At 40.0% G+C, this 25,476-nt stretch overlaps 1 protein-coding gene across 3 annotated transcripts in view; it reads right to left on the bottom strand.

The window, feature by feature from the left end:
- Positions 1-25,105, bottom strand: part of CNOT6 (CCR4-NOT transcription complex subunit 6) — a 33,589-nt gene extending 8,484 nt beyond the window's left edge. The window contains exons 1-7 of one of the 3 annotated variants that reach the window (XM_072872534.1): positions 24,937-25,105; positions 9,802-9,915; positions 7,041-7,227; positions 3,116-3,201; positions 2,012-2,116; positions 1,857-1,925; positions 232-389 (exon numbers count right to left, since the gene is read on the bottom strand). In XM_072872534.1, coding sequence (XP_072728635.1) covers positions 232-389; positions 1,857-1,925; positions 2,012-2,116; positions 3,116-3,201; positions 7,041-7,227; positions 9,802-9,913 — 717 coding nt within the window. In that variant the 5' untranslated portion in view covers positions 9,914-9,915; positions 24,937-25,105. Of the gene's footprint in view, positions 1-231; positions 390-1,856; positions 1,926-2,011; positions 2,117-3,115; positions 3,202-7,040; positions 7,228-9,801; positions 9,916-22,773; positions 22,797-24,936 lie in introns of those variants that run through there. The other 2 variants (XM_072872535.1, XM_072872536.1) reach the window with 2 other exon arrangements.
- Between the last annotated feature and the right edge of the window lie 371 nt (positions 25,106-25,476).

The following is a 25,476-nucleotide window of genomic DNA, read 5'->3' as shown; positions in this document are numbered from 1 at the left end:
CAAAGACACCCCCACGTACATTTCTTTGATCAGCAGCTGCTGGTTCACGTTCCAACTGCGTGGGCTGAAAAGCATTCTTTTGATGTCAAGCAACAAATAATGTTCTAAACACCACTTCTTTTTTGTTTTCAGAAGGTTTTGAAAACAGACCGTTTACTGTAAATACATTTAATATAGAGAAACCTGCACATGGGAATAGAAAAGGAAAAGAAATAATAGTATATCTTTTACCTGAAGACTTATGATGTCAGCATTGCAGCTCAGGATTTCCTGCATAATGGCTTTTTTTCTGTATTCCCAGTTCAATGCCCAAGACGGACAATAGCCATACAGCTGCCGGGTAGCATATTTATCACAGAGTACGTTGTAACACATGACAGAAAACAAGGCTGCAGAACAATAGTTTTACTTACACACTGATATATTTAACGACAACAACAAAAAATCATATATTTATAATTACTTTCTTCACTTTTGTCTTCTGCAAATTTGTCAATTCATGCTTCACTTGCTTCAACCAAAACACAGCATGTGTTACCTATACTAAAAAAAATTGTTAGTCCTTCTAGTAAGATAAATTACAAGTTTGGACTTATGGCAGCTGTCTTCTAGCATTTAATTAGAAAACAAAAGCCAAACCCCCTCTTTATATGGTTAATGCAGTAAATAGAAGACAAATGCACTTTATGCTAAGTGGTGCTCTACTGTGAAAAGCCTAAAACAAGGCAAGAGTATTTGAACACTTACATTTGCTAGCTATATAAAGATTTGCAGACTCTTCAAATAGATTATTTAAAATCTACCTTAATGATTACCACCATGAACTGTAACAGATCCATAGGCAGGGTAAGGATCCCTTTGCACAATGAAAAAGTATAGGCAAAATAAAATCTCAAATGTTTCCACCTCAAAAAGCTTACAATTCAGGTGTAAAGACAAGAAACATCTACTCTCTGTATTCATTTGGAACAGGAGTGATAATGAGACAGTTTGGGGCAACTTGACAGGTAATCCAGCGGCATGGATTTTTGGTTTTGTTTTGTTGGGTTTTATGGTTTGTTTTTTAAAAGCACTAAGGAATTTGCAGTACAATTATGAGACACTTGGAAGCTTATTGGGAGCTCCTCTCAAACGTGGAGTACAATTCAGGAAAAAAACCCCAAGACAGTTTGAAGATTTAGCAAATTGAGGCAACAATCTTGGGCTGATTGGGGGTCAAAGCCCAGCATTTTGAAAATAAATAGGTGACCACAAAAGACAAACTGCATTAACATCATGATCTTTGAAGCAACCGCCTTAATAAAATTAATAGGGGAAAGTAACGTACATCAGTCCTCAAAGAGAGGATGCTGCAATAATTGAGAAACACACTAAGATTTCTGGTGTGCAGGTAAATAGAAAAGGCTGTATTTTAGACAATTCATGCAGAAAAAATTAGTAAACAATTAAACATGACCTGAATCCCAATAGCAAGAAATATGCTGATTCAAAGATGATACATCATTTACTTAAAAGAAAAAAATTTCTACATTTTTGTGAAATTATGCTCACATGTTCTTCCATCTTTTTATTCTTCAACAAATGTTCAATTAAGCCTGTTATAATTCAACTATTTAACTAATTGTGGACAACAGTTTCAATTCCTGTGAGGAGGACGTTAATTAAAAAGAAATTACTTTATAGTAAAAGATGGGTAAATCTGGAACAGGTGTTCCAATTGAGATAGAACTACTTCAGCTGGCTGGTCAGCACTGCACAGATGACTGGTTAATTTAAGCATCAAAAATTTTTAAACAGATAGTAAAGATCCACACCTTTTATAACAGGGGAGAAAAAAAAAAAAAGTGTTACAGTACCTGTTGGTCTTGTACGGTCTGGTTCTTGCAACATAATCCAAGATCTTGGAGGTGGTTGTTCTGTTGAAACTGTGGGAACATTTTAGAGATACAACAAGTGATAATCCCATTTATTTTACACACCAGAAATAAATATTTCAAGAATGATCACTTACTTCTTTTTGCAGTACCTGCCAAATTATCAAGCAAATAATTCAGTAGCCTTCGCGTCCCATCTGGTTCCTGATAAAGGTTCAGAATATCCTGTGTAAGTGGATTTCCTGCAAACACATTTACAGAAATATTGAATAAAATAAACAGATCCATCATGAACTTACATATCAGTGTTCAAAGCTGGCAACTCTGAGAAAAGATACTGCATCTATTATGAACTACTTCGAGGTTTCAAATCTCAGGTCTTCAGTCCCACAAAACACTAGCTGTGTGAATAGCTCTAGTGAAGTTAACCACATTCCCTCCTGCGTCTGTCTTCTGCTTGACCACCCCAAGGGCGGTTGTTGGATCTGACAGTAGTGAAGAACCGGCATGGTACAACACGCAGGCAGAGCTGATGAGGCCAAACACAAGCCACCTCTGCTCGCTTTGCTCGGCGTGAGTGAAACATCCACCATCACTTTATTTGCCAGTCATACCCGAGTAGAGAGTCTACCATCTGACAAACGCATAAGCGGATTGTGAAAGTTTTCATGGACAATGCACGTTGCAGTTATCCAGTTTTAAGGGGGAGAAAAACAGACTTTTGGGATTTAACAGTGTTTAGAGGTATTGCATCACTCAGTGCTCCTGATTTTGTGACACAAGTTCCCCCGAGGTCAGCAATTTTATAGCTAGAATCCACACAGTTCAGAGAAAAAAAAAATTGGAAAAAGATTTAAATTGCTGCTTGCATAAACAGCACAGTACCCTACAGCAGTACAAGGCACGTTCCTTTTTTGGTTGGGGTTGAATACCTACAGTTAACTGGAGGCTATTCCTTAGTTAAAGCAGCACTGTATTCAACCCCTATGCAAGCAACTGAAAGCTTCCGCTCACTCTGCAGAAAGAGAAGCAAACCTCTTTGTGTGCTGAGTGCTTCGCCAAACTCATTCGTTTTCTTTTTTTAAATAATCCCTAAATAACAATATTTATAAATGTGGAGTAAGTAGCTACACTTGGGATTGCTATTCAGTAACATTTTATGAACTAGCAGTCTACAGCCATTACATCTCAGAAGCGATACCGTTAAACAAAGCACAGATACCAAGAAAAAGTAGTAATACCTTTCAGACCCAAAGTCTGTAACTGGAACAGTTTTCCCAGCTCAAAAGGTAAAACTCGTAACAGGTTGTTATTTAAATGTAGTTCCCTGTAGACAGAGCAAGAATCATATAGGGCTGAAAACAGACCAACATTTGTCTTCAGCAGTATAGTACAAGAAGTTTAACTAAAAGAGAAACAATATACTAGCAAACCACAATACTGAAAAACTCAAAGACTAAACAGCAATAGTTAGGGAAATCCTGCTGTACTCAAACACACACACAGAGACAAAACATATTATGTTGGAAGTATGGAGGAAAGTAGCTGTTTGGCAAGTTCATCTTAAAAAGTCAGAAATTTTGTAAACATTAGCAATAATTAAATACTTTAATAACTACAAGTGATGAAGCAGTAACAGCGCTGACAAACCAGACCAAACAGTTCGGCTATGATTAAAGGCCAAATAAAGGGAAATTATATCCCCAAAACCAAATAAGCAAAAAATCCAGGATCATGGCAGTACAATTAGAGCTATGACATTACCATGTAATAGTCATTTACAACAGTAATTTTCTGGTGGTTTTTTCATAATTTCAGTGTTAAGACAAAAATACATGCTTTTTCACTTACAAAACCAACATGCAGACAGGAACAGAATTCATGTCCTGAATTCTGATATCCCAATGAACTGGGCAGAGAAAATGGACTTGTTAGGAGCCTTTCACTTTCTTAAATGCATTCCCATCTAAGCAGTGAAGACCTTCCTCACCATATTCAATATAAAGTTGCTACTTCAACGTGTTTACAACTTACGTGCTTAGAGACTTGAAAAGTATTTTGGGGGCAACAAAAAAGAAAAAAAAAAAGGGGGGGGGGGGGAAGGAAAGGAAACCCAGATGCTAAGAGTTACCTTAGCTCTTTTAGATTTTTCTACAAGCAAAGAGACACAATTCTTCTAGCCTTGCATTTCAAGAGTACTCTGCCTGGTCCTTCCCTAACAAGGACTTTCTGAGAAATTCTCTCCGTTTCACTGCGTATTTAGAAACCTTGGTAAAAGTAAAGTGGATTGTTTAAGAGACACTCTGGGGAGTGGAAGAAGACACAGGAGGGGACTTCCTTTTTATTTCACTGGGTTATCTAGAAATGTCAAGTCATTGCACAAATGATTGCCAGACTATAACACATATAGCCAACTGGGGGCTTTGGGGTTTTTTTTCCAATATAAAATCCCATAGACAAAAGCACGTATTTTAGAGAAACTCAGAAGCCCACTGTGTCATTCTAGGGTTTCTAAGTATGAAAGAGGCACATGGCAGGTAGAAGGGGGGGGGTGTGGGGGGTGTGTTAAAAAAAAAAAACAAACACCTAAACCATCAACATCTCCACTAGTTCTCAGCACTTCTATAGACATTTGAGATGTAAATGGCTATTATTTTTAGGGATGATATTCTATATGACATTATAAAGCTACTAGTTTATTCTTTAGGAAGCTACTTTTTCCTCTAAGAGTTTTTCAAAGCACTGCTGAAGTCTAAAAAAAGTTATGTATGAATTATAAAAAACCATACTAAGTTCTTCTAGAGAAAAAACACCGAGCTGGAAGAATGGCACAGTAGTAGGTATCGTTACACTTTCTCTCTTGGATGAAATAATTATTTTCTCTAATGATCCTTGCCTCCGCAGAACCCGCCCCCTCTACACAGGAAAGGGGATCACAGCAAATCCCACTAGTTCTTTCAAGCGTATCAAGAGAATCTGGTTTACAGCTGAGCTTTCCAAGATAACATCTTACAGTGTTTGTTTTTTCTCCTCTTTCCACAAAGATCAGAAATCTTACTGCTCTCTCTGATACCTCTTTCTTCAAGTACCTGCAGCAAAAAGGGAGATGCGAGGAGCCTTAGGCGAGCTTTGCTATACAGACCAAACCCAGAGCTCCAGATGTGGGAGCTGGAAGACGTGTTATCAGTTCTCAAGTGTGAGAGCACAAATGATTTCTGTGGCTTAGGATATTAGCAATGCCCAGTGTTGAATTACCATTAGTTTGAACAACTTCTCAAAAGCTATGGGAAGTGTCTGCAGTAAGAGCCAGCCTGAAACATAAAACTCCAGCACAGCTGAGACCTACAGAGTGCTATCACGTAGGATGCACTTACAGGTTTTTCTTCACTTTCATCCCAGTGAAAAGAAATCATGGATCAGCTGCAATTACTGAGGACAGAGAGCACGCAGGAGATTAATGCACTAGCTTTTCACATCTAGAGATCTGGATTCAAGTGTTATGTTTAGGTCACAAATAGAAAACTAGTGTGATCCTAGGCCTTAGCTACGCATTTCACATTCACAAGATTTAGCCTTCTCTACTCAGAAGAGACTTAGGACTTGGAAGAGCTGAAGCTTCATAGAATCAGCCAGAATAAATTGGGGAAAGTGTTGGGAAGAAGGCATAATATCTTTTGACACTACTTAGGACTATACAGTGCTAAGCTAACTCCATGTCAGGATTATTAGGTTTACAGCAGTATCTTAAAAGGAAAAAGACTGATGAAAATAAAAGGATGCTAACGAAGTACAAAGATGAATTTGAGAATATTCCAGTAAATCTAGGATTGCTAGCTCACAATACCTGAGGAGTGGATAAAGGAGGGAAGAAACCTGTTACTAATAACTGCTCTTAATTGAAATAGTAACACAAAGCTTTCTTTAGAACAGACTGCTTCACAGCTGAAAACAACTGCACAACACACTACAAAACAGCTGACAACTATGCTCTTAAAAAGCAACGTCACTCTGCTCAGCCTCCAAGGTTGAGACTTTAACTGCATTGGAATTTGATCTTTTAGTACCGATTTAATCAGCTAGTTTAATCCTCCCCAACAGAGCGGACTTTTCTAAAGTAGAAGAAAATTCAATGACTGATATTTCTATGTGCAAACTTGCTTTGCTTCCAGTTTCATTAAAGCTGTGCTGGCAGTCCATTTCTCCATTGTTGTCTCCTTTACTTCTAATAACATACTCGTTACTTTTAGACTCAGTGTTTTCTGGATTTGAGAAAGCTATCCATAAATGTCTTCAAAATTAAAAGCAATGAAGGCAATTACTGGTGACTGTCTAATAAACCTAAGATAAGGCTCTTCCGTTGGGTCAAGGGCAAAATAATGTATCCTGTAAATATTTACTCATATAGAAATCATTTATATATTTACATAACAGTGTTTTTACAAAGTGAAACGCTGCAGCCTTAATTATAATCTAAATAGGCATCACTATTCATGTTTCACTTCCAAAAGGAGGTATCATTCCATGCAAACTTTGCACATCTTGGCACTATAAAATTGAGAAAAAATAAAAAAGGTGCGTTGAGAACATTTTTTTTTTCTCCTCCCCAGTTTGCGCATGAATGCAGTTACATGATAGCAAAGGCGGGAAGGAGATGATATTAGACAAGTTGCAGCTGTTATAAACTAAACAGAATAAGAACTATTGTTAAGAATAATTACTAAAGATGCATAAAGAGGAAAAAAATGTAGTTAGCATGATTACGAATGTTTAATCTGACCTTTTTCCTACCTTACTATGAGTTAAAACCAATTTTTTTTTGTGCATCAGTATTTATTAGAGAAAAACGCCACATCAAGATTTGTAAGAGTCTGGAAAGAGATGCATAAGAGAGGAAACCTGACTTGGAAAAATATAAAACGGGTGATTGCTATCAAACTGAGCACTTCTGAAGCTCATTCTGTACTGTCGTACATCAGAACAGGAGACCACAGAAAAACCAGCATTGCTATAGCTGCACAGACCATACCCAAGTATTCAGGGAGACACATAGAAAGAACTGAGGAAGCTGGAATTTATTTATGCTTTTTACGTTCTAGTAAACGAAAATTATGCTGAAATTTAAACTGTTGCTACCAAGACAAAAGAGAACTGTTAAAATTTACATACCTGAGTGACACCATGTTTCCGAGCTCTGCTGGTAAACTGCGAATTTTATTAGAGGACAGGTCCAGATATACCAGATTGTGAAGCTTGGCAATGTCTGAAGGAATACGGGATAAGGAATTGTCACTGAGATGCAAAGCTGTCAAATGGGTCAGTGTCCACAATGACGAACTTAAGCTTCTCACTTTCCCTGCGGAAGGAAAATAGAACATTTAAAATATATAGGCTTGGCAATAATTACACATCATACAAGTATGTATGGGGCAGTGGGGGAGCAGGGACTTGACGGGGAGTTTTGTTTGGGTTTTTTGTTGTGGTTTTTATTATTATTATTTTATTTAATGAAAATTCCATTAATCACTGATTCTTTAGATCAAAAAAAATTCAGCACTGCATAAGAGAATGTGAGGTGTTGCCAGGGATGCTTCGACTGGTTTTCTCCAGTCCGTACTTAAGGTTTAAACCTCTGTCTTTCCCAAGTTCTATACAAAACAAGGCATATTTACTAACTGACCATGAATTCAATAATTAACATAGGTGTAAGAAACAGATTGTTTTCAATTACAGTTTATATTTGGGATGAAAGATGCTTCTTCGGTTTGCTTCTTATTTCTGTGCAACGTCTTTCAAACTAAAAATCTATATTCTATGGCATTAATCCAGCCAAGAACAGATAGAAGCACTATATTTAGGGTGACTAAAATGCTTAGTTGAGAACATGGATATCCATCTGGCATTCAACTAAAAGCTGCATAAACTATTGCCAGATATTTAAAAAAATGGTATGATTTTTGTATAAACTGAAGGGTGGTAACATGGATTTGTGTGACAGAATCAAGATTTTTACATTGCTGCACGCAAGGAATGTGAGATATCAGAAGATCTCAAAACATTTCTTCTCTCCAAAAGTTTTTTTTCCCCCCCAGGAGTGGATCCTTTTTCATTTACAGAAGTCACCTCACTGTACCAAAAGCATTAGAAGAACAGTACCAACACCAGTCTTTCCAAGGCAACAAGTCACTTGTGACAGCCTTTAAAAAGCCCACCATGACTCACTAATATTAAGAATGGTCTGGTTAATATTATACCAACATACACACATTATAATTCCTTTCCTTAAATTATTTTCTTCAAAATAAAAGAAGTCATATTTAGTGCCTGGGGAAAGCTACACTGATACACACGTATCTGGGACCCAGTCCCTGGTAACAAAAGGTTTAATACAGGTATCATTTCCAGTGAGCTATAAGAAAGTGAGTGGCATAAAAAAGCCTGCAGTGAAAAAGCTCAGTGATTTAAATGAGAGCAGTTAAAACATTTGTGGCTTTCTGTATTAGATGACCAAGTATTTTGCAAGGAAAAGACAGTGTGAACAATAATAAAACAAAACCATTGTCACATTTTATTTCACAAGGCAAATGAATACAGTTCTTAAAGGATTCATGCTACTGTAATGCTCATTAAGAAATCTTTTGCAAGTTTTAAATACAAATCAATAGTTCTTTGCATTTTTAAAATTGAATTAACACCTCTTTCCTTGCCCCCCCCCACCCCCCAATGCAAACAGGTGACTGTGATCCTTGTAGCTGAAAGGATTTCCAACCAACATCACTGATCCATCCTCTTCACTACCTGCACCTCTCTCGGCTGGAATCAGTCGATAGTGAGATTACTAGGCATGAAAGGAAAGAGCCATCACTTAATGCATTTCCTTATGCAGAGGCAGCTGATGTCCAAGTGGATATCCACGCCTAATGCTGATATATAATGCTGATTCCTGAAGCAGCATTTAAGTAGGCTTCTGCCTCTGTAACCTTCAAGTGAAGAATGCTATTCACACGTGAAGGCACGTGGCACTTGAAGCAAGACAGAGTCAATGATCTGGATGGAAAGACTCTTCATAATTCAAAGAACTCTATTTGTATTCCTCCTTCCATAAATTTCGCTATTGGACAGTCATTTAAAAATACCACATGGCAATTTTTGCAGTCTCTTACAGAACCTCCATATTTAAGCAAAATTTCAGCCTAAATTTACAACATCACAAAATACTTTTTAAATTCTTAAAATATTTGTTTGAATTTCCTTGTAAACACACTTTATGTAGCAAAATCAGAATTTACTCTACAAATCAAGAGAGACTGGTGTCCCACACCAGCTGGAATTAATGTTTATGAATTCTGAGCATTATGTTACGTTCAAGAAAAGATCCAAAAGTCAAACAGTATCGCAAAGCTAGCACAGCTCTTGGAGGATCTTTGTAGTTTTGTTTTTTTTTTAAATCTCAAGAACAGACCAAAGATTTACAACTGCTTTTAAACTGAAAACTTCTACTTCAATAGAAACTAGACCGTCATGGACTAATACAACACTTTTGTTACATCACTTTAAGTATCAGCATATGTGTATATATCAATCCCAACTTCACTCCCTGCTCTTTGACAAATTATATCTTAAATCCACGCTCTCACCCACCCCATCTTCTTAAAACACAAAGAGCTCACATCCATATCCTCATCTTCCCAACTTTCCTACATGTTACGATTCCCCACCTGCCTCACCTTACCTCTCCTACAACTCCCTACGTTATCCCAACCCAGCCTCTTCCCTTGGCACACCCAAAGGCTGGCAGCTGCTATGTTGGTGTGCTAGCTCACTTCAAGGTAGGTAAGCCACTCCAGATTTCTTGTTCAAGCCCATACTACGTAGGCTACTCCTAACTCCGCAATGAGATCGTACTTGGGACCGTTCCTCAGTTTCTTACCACTTATTTCCAACTCTGCCCAGTGTGATTTCTTTCCGTTGGCTGCTTCCTCTGAGGACATAATTGTGTACATCCTCCGTGGATCAGGTGGATCGTACTTTTCCTTGGGCATTCCTGTTGAGACACAAAGACAAATAATTAATTAAGATATTATATACTGAGAATTCTTTAAAAGGTAATTTCCGTTTCAGTTCAATTTCGTATTGGATATTCGCTCCAAATACTTTTCAAAACTTAAGATAAAGATAACCTGTGCCCATTTACAAACTTCACTGAGTGGGAAAGACTGCTATAAAATAGAAGACAACAGATTCCTGATGCTCCTAGAATGGCAGACGACAGCCTAACCCCCCAATAATTTAACAAAATTTGTAGACCAACATAAACATTGTGTTCTGCCATCTTTCATAGGTATGTCACTGCGTCCTTCAAAATCAATCCATCCTGCTGCAGGCTCTTGGTTCTTCAACAATGAAACTTCAAAAAGTGATGATGACCACCACTGGGTTCTCCCTCATACAAACTATAAAGAAAACATTTGCTAACAACCTTGACTATCTATCAGTTCCAGGTTTACTGCAATTCTTAACTCTTCACACAATTCAGCATCTAAGGAAAGAATTCAGGTTTCAAAAAGATCCTCAATTCTTTAAGTCTGCAAAATGGTAGCTTTTAATCCTACCCTGATCCTACTCTTTTTAATCTGAAAGTATTGTACCCGAGGTAGAAATTTCTATCACTTTCTTCAGGCAAGTGCTTAACGCTGAAGTTTAACTCAATTTCTTTCACCCTCTTTCACATCATTCCCAATAACTTTACCAGAAATATTTTTTAATTTCTTATCTCTTTTTACCATACCAAATCATAGACCATGAGAGAGAAAATCCTTCTCCAAAAGACCTCCTTCCTCTCAAAAAAACCCCCTCCTTCCAGCTTTCTTGTACATCAACATATTTGTACTGCTTCACTGCAAAGAGGAGGGGGAGGAAAAAAAAGGCATCCCTGGCTCCCTAAAAAAGCCCTGTGCTATAACCCTCCCTGTACCATGAGCTAGCTCTCCTCTGTCCCAGGAGAAATACATCTGGGTTTTAGTCAGTTTAAGAGGAAAACCAGCTTACATAGATTTTAAATAAATCAATCAATACTATATTAATTTACAAATTAGCTCCGTGTTTTCAAGTTACATAGGACTTCCAATAGAAATCACATTTATCACAAATAAGAATAATGCTTTTTCACTGCCCTACATATACCTTAGAACTTCTATAGCAAAGATTTCACCATCTTAAGCTGCCACATCCAAATACACACAGAAAAGCACAAGCAACAAGCTATAAAATTATTTATATGAAATAGAGAAATTAAACAATGCTGGCTCAAATCACATTTACAAACACATTACAAGCAATATTATGCAATTATTAAGCAAAATACATTACAGTAATATTATAATACTACCCAAAAACACTCAATAAAGAAGCAGCTATACTGGTTAAAATCATGAGCACACCTACCTACCAGGTCTTTTAAGACTTTCTAATTTTTTCATATCCCTGGACAAAGTGAATACATCAGAAAAGTGTTGTAATTATATAGAGAATAAATGAGGAATAATTGTTAGTCAATTAGACTAACAACCAGACTTACTATCTGTTTATTGAATTTACTGGAAAATGTTTACTCCACATGTTAAATAAACAACAGAAAACCCCCCAAACCTTCCAGCTAACTATGCATCCTAATTAAAATAAAGCTTTTAGGCTCGACACGCTTACTTTAATACAACAGCTCTTTTATTAATTCACACTGCTCCTTCCCTTTCCCACTCCCACTACTGGTCAAAAACAGATTTCTGCAATGAAAAGAAATTTCCCTTTAAAAAGTGAATTGTGGGTAAAAGGATGAGATTATAAATAGCAGCTGGGTGGAGCTCCTTAAAGAATGAAGACACTTGAGTACCCAGGGTACTGGAATCATCAAGTGTAACACTTTCTTCTTCAAACTAAGCTAATTAAAGGAGATAAGACTGGATTATAACCACCGGAAAAGTAAAAGCATTAACTTCTCCTTGCTATAACTATGCAACTAGTGTAATAATATATGGCAAAGTAATGTATAGAGCATCTCTTCTGAAATTGCTATATATAATTATATATCATTCACAAAGATCAGTGCCACGCAGGAACACTCCAGTTTGTCAGGAAACATTTACCTTCCTCAGTCATTTGATGCTTTCTCTTCCTGAATTAATAAATACGTTCCAATTTTTCAAGAGACGAAGCAGGTATACTAGAGACAGAAATCTCATTCAGTACAGAAACGCGACCGTTCCCCAGAGCACACTCAATCACACGCACTAATTAACAGCCTTGCTGGTACCAGCAGCATATCGCTCCTCGCTACCAGAAGAGGATGACATACTTTTCCAGCGGGTTTTGTTAATGTGTGCTAAAACAATTAGAGATTTAAGAATTTGAGGTTTTAACACTGGATCCTGGTGATCCCGCGCTCCCAGTCCATCCATGGCACTACTCTCCCTCTCATTAAAGTTCCCGCTCTTGATGGTTTCCCCTTTCTCACTGCTGCATTTCACAGTGGACGATTCTCTGCTTTTTAGGATTACCAGGAGCACAAAAAGCAGCAAATGCTCTCGAGACTCCCGGCTGAAGGAGCTGCTGATGACCGACAGCATCACTGACACCAGCCACACCAGAACACCAAGGATACTGTCACACCAAGGGTTAGTGCATCTTTACCCATCACGTAGGGCTCAAGGTTTCTCAGGACCTGACAGCAAGGCTAAATTTGGGTCGTATTTCATAGGTCATCATAAAACATGAGCGCAATACCTTGAATTGCATTTCAAAACTTCACAGCATGGAGTAGTTCAAGAAAATCAGTCTCTTCTACAAATCACTGTCTCTCCTCCTGTCTCCACCTCCCCAAAGCCAAATTCAGAGCCTGCTGAGCTGCTACAGTTAAACATAATAGCTGAGGTAAACGTCAGATTAAGTGATACAGTTTTGTCAGACTAAAGCAATTTTTAGTAAGACCCATAAAATGGTGTTGAACAACCTTAGAGCCATTGATAACTGCAGCTTTAAACTATCACGACGATCATTTTCAGAAGAGCTTACACCACCTGTAATTTTCAGCTGCACCAACACAGACGGTGGAAAGCACCACTGAACATTAGGCTGTTATCCCTACAGCAAGTTAGTTCATAAAGGAGAAAATCTGTATAAACAAAGATATGACATGGATGCCCAGAACACACCCCAGACTATATAAATTTAATGAAGGGGACATTTAAATATGTTTGAATGCAAATGGAATAGTTTATTATCTTGTACCAGGTTATTAAAATTGTTATTTAAATAGCTGTAAAAACAGGAGAGCTTGTGAGTTCAAGAGGAGCGTGGCTGCCCGTTCCCACCCAGGGTCATTTAGTCCCAACACAGAATTAACACCCCTTACCCCAAAGAAACTGAGCTAAACGAGGCCGATGAGGTCAACAGTGCAAAGGGTCTGACGCAAGGAATTAGATCTCGAGTCTTCAGTGCAGGCACAGTTTTAAGCCCTTGGTTGCACAGAGGTACCGAGAGAAAGGCAGTAGGACAGGGCAAGGCAAGCAGTGGCAGACAAGATCCTTCAGGGAAAGGCGCAGGGCAAGGACGATGAGGATCAGAAAGAGAAGAAAAAACCTGAAGGTTGTAAAGTCAAGGGAGGGCAACCTGCTAGAAGAAGAGCTGACAAAGTTGGCCAATACAACAAGTGGATGCTGGAGCACTGGCTCTGGCTTGACTCAGGAACAGACCACTGGAGACAAAGCCAAATGTTCCCAGGTCGAGGTGCACCTGTACCGATTGCTGCCTGTCTCTCCAGATTAAAGCAATGAGTGCAATCAGGTGATGAACAGCCAGGCTAGGTGTTGTTTTAGAGAACTGTCCTGGACAAGAGACAGCGTGATTAGCAGCAGCCATGCGAGTGGGTGTGCTGTGCTACAAAACAGCCGCTGCTACAGCTGCAGCCCCAGTGCCATTAAGGGTATGGTGTCAGGAGGAGCTGGTGGCCTAGAAGAGAAGGAGTTGCCCAAAGGCCAAGCTGTTTTAGCTACACTGCTAGCTGTAGAAGACTGAAGAGAATTCAGACCATTGCCCAACAAGACTTTTGAACTGGTAAGTCTCCTAGGCTATAGGTGTGTGTAAGGTGGAAGCTGGACTATGAAGTAGTTAATGCTCCAGGTGACTATGTAAACTACCCATAAATAATGCCTCAAATAGAGAGATGATAGCCTGGGGAAACTCCTTTGAATAACAGGGCAGGAAAGATGGTGAGTTTTTTCCTGTCCTTCCCTTCTGCCATTTTTATGAAATTAGAAGATGGCTGGGAGAAGGATTTAATCAGAATTAGGTAGGTAAGCAGGTTTTTTTGACAGTAAGCAGTAAGGGCTTTTTTAAAAAAACACCAACAGAAAATACTACAGCAGTTCATTTCCTGAAATGCTCTCTATAATACCACACATAAGTTAACTTTATTTCAAAACTAAATGTATTAGACAACTCCTGTAGGCCAAGTACCATCAATCCTTTATAGTATTAGCTTTACTATAAATGTAGATACCACAATTGCTACAAAACCTCTCCTAGAAACATCAGCTTCTTCCATATCAAAATTTAAATTAGGCAAAGAAAACTTGAATTCTGAAACTTCATAGAAAACAAGGAACAAGTGAGAGCAGCATGGGTTAATGTTCAGATACAACTCTATCTGATCTAATCAACTATTCTGAAATAACTATTTCACCGCTTACTAAGCAGCATCTACGAATCCCATTTACAAATACCTTTAGAAATACCTCAAGATTGCTATGCTGAAGCATTACAACTTTGCTTCTGAAACTTCTTGGCACATGTTGATGACTTCTTTTAACTTCCCTCCCTTACTTTATATTACTGATCACTAATAAGCTGATGTAGATCAGAAGACAGCCAGGAGTGGGAAGTAAACAAAGCAGCACCACACCTGAGGGAGTGCAGAATTACTCAAACTTCTTGCTACTTTAATTAAAAATAGTGAATAAATTATACAAATCTAGATCTAACAAAGTTAGAAGTAACAAGATAATTTAAGTAACTTTCCATTTATTGATGCAGTACAGTGTTACTTACCAAATAAATGGCTTCTGCACTGCTAAAAACAGCAGGACAGAATGCAATCTACTGTACTTCCTATTAATTATAAACCATTGAGTTGCTCAAAGATTTTGTAAGAAAGTGATAGCACATACAGGAGACCTTTCTTTCTCAAAACCCTAATAATGGAAGCTCATCCCAGACCATTCATTTGTACCCTTGTGTCTTTAACTTTGAAGCTCTCTTCCATGCAAGCCAAAGTTTCATTTGAAAATGGGTTCTAATAAGTGTTTCTTAAATTGACTGGTATGTCTTGAATTCAAAGTTAATTTAGGATCCTCCTCACACCAGCCACTTGCACTGTGGTTTTACAATGCATGAAGCAGAACTAAGCTGGTCCTGCTGCAGTTCCTTCCTCCCCAGGACCCTGTATTTCCACTTCACTCTTGCATCAGCGCTGACTTTTGTCTGATAACAAAAGGAGCTGGTTAAGAGAATTAAACTGCTGAAAAGCTAAGGGGAAGGAGGGGAAAAAAAAAATATTTGAGGGAGCCTAGCTTCCTGTATTATTATTCCTATATAGCAGTAATGTATATGTGGATTTGCAGCACAGCTGTTTACAGGACTGAAATCGGGACAACAACATAATTGTCTTTCTGGCCAGACCTACCCGAAATCTCATCTCCCACCACAGGAAGCAAAATCTTGCTTCCAACTACCCTCACCCATGCATCAGTTAAATAGTAACACTGAACAAAGTCTGAAATCCTAACTGAAGGCAAAGTACACTGCTTTTTAGATAACTTAAAGTTGTAGCAGTTCTAGCAATGTATAGGCTAATCAGAAATGTTAACCTGTATTTAAAGGGTTAATCTCTACTGTTGAGCTTTATTAGAACGAGCAGAAATTACTGCTTTAAATTCTGAACAGTGACCCTCTTCAAAGGGAACAGAAGTACAGCTAAAAGATAACTACTATGCTTTGGAAAAAAATCTTTAAGGCAATTGCATAGTGCTGTATTTCAGTTTTTACCATAAAACTTAAGATTTGCTCATTCCCACTCAAAGACCCACTACCCATTCTTTAAACAAGTGCTTTTCCAAAATGAATCAAGCTTACTGCTTTCACCTTCCTGTCGTAACTTGCTGAGTAAAGTACCACCAGTGAATTTCTATGGGAACTTAATTACATTTCAGCTTGAAGTACAGGCAAATGAAACAACAACCCTGTGTAAACAGACACAGTTCCTGGCCAGCAGGACAAGGCACAACATCCATCTTCTCACAGAAAGGCAACAGAAGCTTGAACAGGCTTATGATAAAGGTCAGTCCCTACAGAATTTACACACTTGATGAGTTGAGTCAATGACTGTATTTATCCTCAGTCTATACCGTGCATGGACAACGAACAAGATGGTGATCTTAATACTGAAAAATGATGGAAAAAATGTTCATAGGCAAGATACCACGATGAGGAAAGGAAGCAAGCAAGTACCCAACGCATCTCAGCTAAACCTCAAGTGTCATGTGAAGTAAACAATGTACTTCAGCTAAATGCTTATTTAAAATTATTTGGGACCACCCCCCACCCCGAGCTATAAAACTTAAATTAGAGAATTAAATGTTTCTTCTGTATGCCTGATACTGTTCCTACAAAGCCTTCTAAATTTCATGTCAGTCTTATTTCTATCAATGTCTTATTCAGAACTTACTAAATTGAAACTTTGTTTTTTTAAAAATAAATCTTAACATACACCTACAGTTTTGGATTTCCTAACTACTAGCAGGTATACACCCTAATATGGAAGAATACTTGCATCCTGCTATGAAATATAGCTTCTGGTTATATTTTGCTACAATATACAACTGTGCAAAGTAGATAAACCGAAGTTCAGAAATGCAGGTGTAAGCTACCACCTGAAAGAAAAAAATCTGAAAGAATTAAAGCTTCCTCAAATTAGAGGAATCTGTAGCAAAGCACATTAGAACCAAAGTTACAAATATTTTGATGCTGAATAAACAGAAATTTGAAGACTTGCCTATCTATTGAAATACAACCTTACGTTTAACTTTGTAGGAGTGAATAAGATTGCTCTATTGAAATATACACAAAGAAAACATCAGTACTGCAAAACACAGATTTTTATTTTTTTTTTTCCCCCTACTAGTATGCTACTTTTAGGTAAATATCAAGTCTGTTGTGTAAACACCTATTATTTGTTGACTAGTGCAAACACTCTTGGCATTTTATTTAAAAAAGGCTGTTCAAGTCATTTTTTTTTTTACAGTATTGAAAAAATAAGACTAGGAAATATCTGATTGGGAAATTAGCTAAAGGGTAACACCTGAATTTTTCAGAATACATGCTGTGAATTAAAAATTTCCTTTTCCCTAGTGTGGGGAGGGATGGCACCTAACAGCTGTGTGCACAGGCAGAACTGGAGCAGCACAAGAACGACTCCTGAAACACATCCCACCCCCAAGAGACTCAACTGCAACGCGTGGGAAAGTGTCAAGATCCCTTTAACCCAACTTACAGCTTAATGTTGGAATAAACTAAATTAAAAAAAATAAAAATGCTGTTAAGTCAACACAAAGTCAACTGATTCATTCCAAGTGCTTTTTCACTTGGTAGGATCACATTTTAGTGGCTGCTGGCATATTAAGATTTAATGGCTTAATCAGGGAAGTAATGCTGCTTCATCATATTTTGAGGACTTCTAAAACTAGAATTTTACATGACTGCCAATACAAAACCACAAGTTACCCTTCCTCTTTTTCAGACCTAGATAATGCAGTGGGATGTGAACATGCCTTACAACTTTGTAATAATAAATACAAGATACTGATTAAGTCAATACACATTAGTTCATGTGAGTATATCTGGAATATGACTAATCAGATGAGTTATTTGATTTTGTGTATATAAGTTCTACTACAGAAAACTCAGAAGTTGACAAATGTTTTAGTATTCTTTCAAAAAATCTATAAAGCTGTAAAAGTTCTGCAAAACCCTTAACCTAGCTGAAGCTGACTAAAATGAGACATAACCCTCCTGAAAAGCAAAGCATCCCAGTTCAGATCAACTGGGCCATAAATGTTAAAGGATATATTTGCTGTTTTCAAATCAGGAAGACTTGATTAGACTATAAAGCTATATAGTACTGACTAGATCAGGCTTTAAATTCTGTTAAGTCCAAAAATCAGTCAATGCATATTTTTAAGACAACCATATTGTTCAGTTTTGACCTGCAGGTATTTCAAATTTAATTAAGGTTTATTTGTCTTTCTTAACTACTTGTTTATAGAAATGCAAACTGGCTGGTTACAAGGTGTGTGGCAGGGGTAGGGAGGTTCCCATTTTCCAAACCTCTATGTCTCCTCCTGCCCAACCTACCACCCCTCCACTCCACTTGCAATCACAATTTCCTATCAGATAAGCAACCTGCAGTCCAGTATTTTAATGGTGTATATGTAACCCCCTAAACCTTGGAAGGTGTGGAAAACTTATTTACCATAGTTTCACTAGTGCAAAGAAGCAATTTTCACTTCCATGGTCAGTTGCTATGAAGACCAGTTTGGGTTCAAAAGAGAACTCTAAAATAGTCAGAATACAAAAGGCACAATTCAGCGCAGAGGTCCTTGACTGCTCCATCTGCTAGACAGACCTACAAGATAGATCTGTTTTATCTGACTCATGATAAAGAACTCAAATTCCCACCCCTTACCCTGCACAACATCTACTGATTAGAAATACTATGTCCACATGTTCTCAGCGTAGCATAGACGTAGTCCAGATAATTAGAATAGTTCTTATTTATCAGCAATTGTATGTAATTATGCCTGTAGTAAAAGGCTGCTGTATACAAAACAAACATTAATGCAAAACCAAATTGCAAAGCAAAGGCTGACCTTTAACTGGTATCCCTAGAAACACTTTGGCTAGCTAATGAGTACTCTACAACACTCAGATTTTTGCATTTTCTATTTTAGTGTATTCTGAAATGCCAATACATTAAAAGATCTGTCAGGTTCACTAATTACTTTAAGAATTTACTTGCATTACATAATTATATACTTTACGAATAAGATGGAACCTAAAAGATCAACTCTAAAAGGAAGAGTGCTGTCATAAAACATTTAGCTTCAAGTTTAAAAAAATGCATATAGGCAGTAAGACCAAGGCTTAAAAGCTTCACCTACAGATGTCTTCAGAAAGCTAATGAGAATGGTCTTACACTCCAAAATGTTAATACAATACAACTCTCACTCCACTGGTTGCGTCCAGGCAATAATATTTGACGATTTAGTTATGATTCTTCACAATACATGGAACATTAATTCTTGTTTAGAGTAACTACTGCACAATTTCTTATCTTGGTCCAACTCAGTAAGCTATTCTAAATACTGGCGTGTATACCACAATGTTCCTCACCACATTTTCCTTTACGCATCTGCAGAATACTTACCACATTTCTGTTGTTTTGTGGGTAAAAACATGAAGTCACCACACAACATTATTCTTAGTCTTGCAATAAAACTTAGGAGTAAGAGATAACCTAGCTATTTTAAATTAAGTTTGGACATGAGTTCATTTTCAACATTCCTGCTACAGATCTGAACAAGAGCTTGACAAGAGATGTCAGTATCTAAATCCAAAAATCTTTGCCTTCCTGAAAAACAATTTCTAGATATTTAAATTCTTGTTAATATTCGAGTTGCTAAACTAACTGATGTTCAGGATATCACAGAACTCGTTCACGGAGTTCATGCTCTACCCAGCTAGCTGCATCCTGACAGAAGCAAGCAGACTATTCATAGATTGTTTTTACTTCAAGTTAAACCAACAAGCTTAAGAATGTTGTTCCACAATCACACTCTTGCACAGCAAAGCCAACTCGAGATTTCTTTCCTGTCCCCATGTTCCACTACATCACCTCCCTCCGGTGTGTTGATGCAGCTGTCTGTGAGACAGTGGTGAAAACCAACAATGATACCCAGGTAAGAAAGTGGGGTTTATTGTTGGTGGTTTAAAAAAAAAGGGGGGGGGGGGGGGGAGGTATCACCACTCCAGCCACATCACTGGTTGATTTTCAGTATTACTCCAACAATGGTTGTACTGATGTAGATTATGTGGAGTTAATGAGCAACCAAAGTAGCAGCTTTCCAAGTTCTGCCACTGGAGAAAAGTCCTGACATACTATACCAGAAGAAACCATGGATTATCTAGCCGATTGCTAGAAAGCATCTATGCCATGACTGACAACTACTGTACAATCAGTTCTCAGCTCTCCAGAGGTGGGTCTTTCATGACATTTCTCAGCAAAGCAAGGATTCCTTCCTAGTTTTAATTATTATTCACACAGATCACTTGTTCCTAAAAACTCTTGTTCCTGAAAGTACTCTATATACAGATGACTTGTGATTAAGGCAGCACTGAAACTCCTCTATGTTAGTCCACAGGACCTTTGCTTTGTCAGGCAAAGCTCTTCTGTTGGGTGGACAACTGTTACAAAACTTCTTTAAAAGAATATTAAAAAGTGCTAATGGTCAGTTTGGCATAAAACATCTTCATACTTTTTATTATTTAGCTATTATGATGCTGTCTCCTTGTTCTGACAGGTGATATGCATCAGATGGTGCACGCTCAAACCTAGTTGTGTTTTTACTTTAGTTTCAAGCCTTCCTGTCTTTGTAGGTGTCGGTTCAATGTGTTTTTTGTTCCAAAAACCACATGAAAGGATCTGTCTCTGAAGCGCAGCCAGTGCTTAAAGTTTTTTTCTGATCCCTGACTCTATAAACTGATCTATGCAGAGAGATACTTTTGTGGAGCACCATTTAAGTCAGATCAACTTGCAGGATCCACGCTTCACTCATCCATATACTCCAAAATAGCTCAAGCAGTAAAGCTGCACAGATTATTTGTAATATGCCGTATATTAAATTATTATATACTTCATGGTCTCCTAACTATGGCAAGATGCTGTACCCTAATGACATGAGCTATCACTCAGATTGCTTCAGCATGTTCTAGAAACCCCCAGTCTTCAGACTGAAACTGCTGCCTTGCTAAGGAAAGGGGGGAGTTCAAAGAGCTGAAGGAGGTCCTGAAGATACTGGTATTATAAAATGGTACAATAACTTTAGGAGAGGCTTAACATAGGAAGCCGCTTAACTTGCAAAATAAAGGTTGCATATCAGGAACATGAACTAAGGCACACAAGAGAGCCATCAGAATATCCAGGCTGCGATCACAACATCTATGGCAGCCTGCATAACACATATAATGGCTTTCCCAGTCTAAAAAAAAAATAAATCTCTTCCTGCAGAGCTCCATTATAGCATAAATTGCAATACTAACAGCAAGTATTTTAGTTCTAAAGTAAACAACTATGTATATATTTTCTGCTCCTAGTCTCTCCTTGATTAAAAAAAGCCCTCTGAGGCATTAACAAAAGGATTCATGTTGCAGTCTTACAAAAGAGAAAATTGAGTTGTACTGATTTTTTTTTTTTTTAAATAAGCACCATCTTGGAAGCATAATGAGTAGCTCAAAAGTACACGTTAAGCATTTAAACAGCTTTTGCTATGGGACCTGCCTAAGCATTTGTAAACTCTTCCAAGACTTCAACTGCAAAAATTGCTCAATGTAGAAATTGTGAGTGCAGGTCCCCGAGTTATGCCAAGCTTCCCTGTTGAGTGGACTTCTACAACCCAATTTCAATGTAGGAACATAAATTATGTCACTTAATACAATGCTAATAATCTTGCAGGATATTGTACAATAATCACACTTCCAAGTGTGAAGCACCAACACTGAAGAAGAAATACAAAACAGATGAAACCCTGCAGTGACTCAGTTTGAGCAATTTAGGTCTAAAGCTTTCAAAATTACACCATGAAGAAGTCTAAATTTATACTGGATTCAGTAATATCAGTAAAGTATTTTGACACCGAAAACAGCGTAAAATCTCAATATACAGATTAAAAAAAACCCAGATACGTTGTATGCAACAGGGCAAGGGTCAACCTCTGTCTCATGCAACTAGGACTAAAATCTACAGGTAGGGTCTGTTGAGATTGTTCTTGTGGGGCTTTAACGTCAGTGGCACTTTTTTTCAGTTCATCATACACAATTGTAACCCTTAAATACTATATATTTCTCCTAGCAAAACACACCCCTATGGAATTAAGTGACAATTATTGTATATTCTTTCAATTCTGAAGACTGAAAGGCATAAAGATACTGTCTGTGTATAATCTTCACTTAACGCAGCACCATTTGGGCCAGGGATGTAATGGTACAGACTGCACACATACATGCGTACAGCCAAAATTACATGACAAAAACAGACAATAATTTAAAACTCAATAGTCTGTTAGCAAACAGAACCAGGGCCTCTGCAGCAGGGGCTGCCTGTTGTAGCAGGTGCTGCACAAGTGGAAGGAGAAATTCTGTTTCACCACCTGGCTTCCTAGGCATGGTAGTAATCCAAATGGTAAGACACACTGCACCACAAACAAAAATACTTAGCTTTTTGGTGGTAGATTAACAGGACCATTGTTATTTACACTGCCATGCTTTAAAAAAATAGATGCTTTTGTGCATCCGTTGGGAAAGAATTTTTAGTTTGCTCAATCTTGGGAGCATTCACCCCCATTTTAAAGACAGTGGTTTCCATCATGAACATTGCACTTGCTTAAAAGAATGTCTTCCTAATATCTAGTACAGCCTGATCTTAACGATTTCTACCTTGAAAGGTACCATGCTTATTCAATTTGTGACCCTTCGTAACACGTTTCCAAGTCTTCACATATAAAACATCAAAAGTATTTACCTGCCCATGCAGTATTACAGTCTCATCTATCTTTATATTTCAGGTCTTCCTCTAAAATTCAAGCAAAGTAAACAGCCTGAACAGATCAAGCCTGTATTCAGAGTTCAACTTCAAAATGCAAACAGAAAAGAGATGCATGGTAGTATCCTTTTTATAAACAGACTGGTCCGAGCGATTCAGGTGAAAAGTGAACAAAGAGTTAATCCAAATGCGAAGGGCTCCATTTCAGTAATAGCATGAATAAACCCCCACAGAAGGCTTCATTGCTAGCAGCAAACTCCACAGAGTCCAGATGAACCAGCAGGAAGAACAGAGGGCGGATAATCCTGTAAAATTACCCCAGTGGAAATGCTGATAAATTCCCAATTACGAGACCTGCTCTAGAATGAAAAAAAAATGCAAGATACAATACAATTACCAGTCAACACTTGCACATCTTTGTATTTAAGCCAGACAAATACCACAGGTATTTCTTAATCCCTTGAATTTTGAATTAGTTACCCAGTGTGGCAAAATCTAGATTAAGAAAATAAGCCCCAGAAATCAAACAAAAAAACAGAAGATCTGCAGCTCTAGTTACAAAGCAAATACCCGTCTGTGAAGCTATATTTTCAGTAATACAATTTTCTATGCATTTGTGGAAATACAGGTATCTGTATTTAAAAAAAACAAAAACACACCAAAACCTCTGTTCTGCTGTATTTGGTCTGAACAGATTTCTTGTATTACACAAAGTAGGTTTCATATGAATTTTTAATGTTTGTGGAAAAATTGCTGATAAAATACGTGTTCACAATATGCATGTATATCAAGATAGAGACCGATGTATAGATCCATACTCTTCTAAAGCCTTGCCTGACCCCAGGCTTAACATTCCCTATAAAACGATAAATGAGAAAAGCTGCCCCGTAAGCATGATGCAGACCATGGCGGCCGGGAGCTACTGCCCCACTCCCCCACGCCTGAAGCAGTCACGCAGGACACGACGCAGCAGTCCTGCACCCACTTCAGGTCCGAGTCCCCGTGCACCTGCCCGAGTCGAGCAAACGCCATCAAAATCCCCTCCTACTTAGCTCAATTAAAGAGTAATTGCTGTTCAGACGTCGGAGCACGCCGAGTTTCCCTGACCCCACTGTCACGGGTGCCATCGCCCCTCCAGCAGCGCACACCCCCCCCCCCCCCCGCCCGCCCCAATTCCCCTCTGTTTATCCCTGCATGCGTCCGTCCCGCGGCCTCACGTGCCAGCGCTCGGCCCGCCTCCCGCGCTCCCCCATTGGCCGCCAGGGCTGGCAATCACGCCCCGCGCCTGCCTCGCCGTTTCCCTCCGCCGGAACGAGCGAGGGCCGCTCCGGGCCCCGGCGCCGGCGAGGCCGCGGCTCCCGCTGCCGGCGGGGCGGGCAGCTGCCGGCAGCTCCTTCCGGAGCAGGAGAGGCGCTCCGCTGACAGGCAGCGCTGCCGGTCCTCGGTGTGCTCTCAGCGAGGTAGATCGGCCTCCGGGGAGGCAGAGACACGGGGAAGCCGTGCGCTGAGGGTGGACGGGCAATTACCAGATTGATGTCATTTCCCTCTGCCTTTGTTTAATTATTTTAAACTCAATTGCACAGTGAGGGAAAAAAAACAAAAACAAAAAAACTTCAGGCTTCCAGATGCCATTATACTAATTTCTCTTAATTGCCTTCCCGATGCAAATAAGCCCGGGCTCCCTGCGAGGCGCCGCCCGGCCCGGCTCCCTCCCGCACGCCGGCTGGCTGTTTACTGGCCTCCGGCCGGGGGTGCGTGGCCGGGCAAGTTCCCGGCGGCGGAGCCCCCTTTCCCCGCCGCTCCCCGCTTTGATACCAGACGTTTCCCACCCGCTTCCCGGGGCGCGGAGCCTCCCCTGGGCGTCCCCGCAGCAACAACCGCCCGGGGCCCAGCGCTTCCTCCAGCGCCGCGGCCCGCCCCCCCCCCCCCGGAGCCCCCTCACGCCCCGAGGGGCCTCGCCCCCATGCCACCCCCAAACGACACGGCGCGGGGAGGGCCCCCGCCAAACTCTGAGGGAGGCTCCCCCGCCCTGTAACGCCGCTCCTCCCCCACAGCAGTACCTCCCCCCCGGTAGTGCCCCCGAGCGAGAGCCCCCTCCAGGCGAGGCGCCGCGGACGCCCCCCGCGGCGGGGCCGCCCCTACCTGTGGCTGCAGCATCCCCGTCCCCCCGCCGCCCTCGCTCCGCCGCCTGCCTGGCTCTTTGTTTCCTGCCGCGGGCCGGACGGGAGAGCAGCTCCCCCCCGCCTCCTCCTCACACTCATTGAAAGCAAACAAGCATCATGGCGGCGCTGGCGGCGGCGGCGGCGGCTGCGGGCGGGCCGGCCCCCCTCCTCCTCCTCCCCCTCCTCCTCCTCCTCCTCCTCTCCCTCTGCCCCGCCCGCCCAGGCCGCCCGCACTCCGCGCACGCTCCGCGGCCGCGGAGGGCAACGCGGGGCGAGAGGCCGGGGCGAGCTCGGGGGCACTCGCGGGTGGGGGGGCTGGGGGGGCTGTGGCGGAGCTGGGGAGGGGCAGGGGCCCGTGGGCCGTGGGGGTGGTAACGGGTGGGGGAAGGCGTCTGGAGGGACGTTTCGGGGTACGGCTGTAGGAACGGGGGGCGCGGGCGAGGAGGGAAGAGGGAGGCAGGAAAGTGGGAGAGAGGAACGTGTCAGCTCTATCGTAAAACACGAAACCAGCGTAAATGGA

The sequence above is a fragment of the Ciconia boyciana genome, chromosome 9 (genome assembly GCF_034638445.1).
Source record: "Ciconia boyciana chromosome 9, ASM3463844v1, whole genome shotgun sequence".
Lineage (NCBI taxonomy): Eukaryota > Metazoa > Chordata > Aves > Ciconiiformes > Ciconiidae > Ciconia > Ciconia boyciana.
This window is presented reverse-complemented; position numbering and strand designations above follow the sequence as displayed.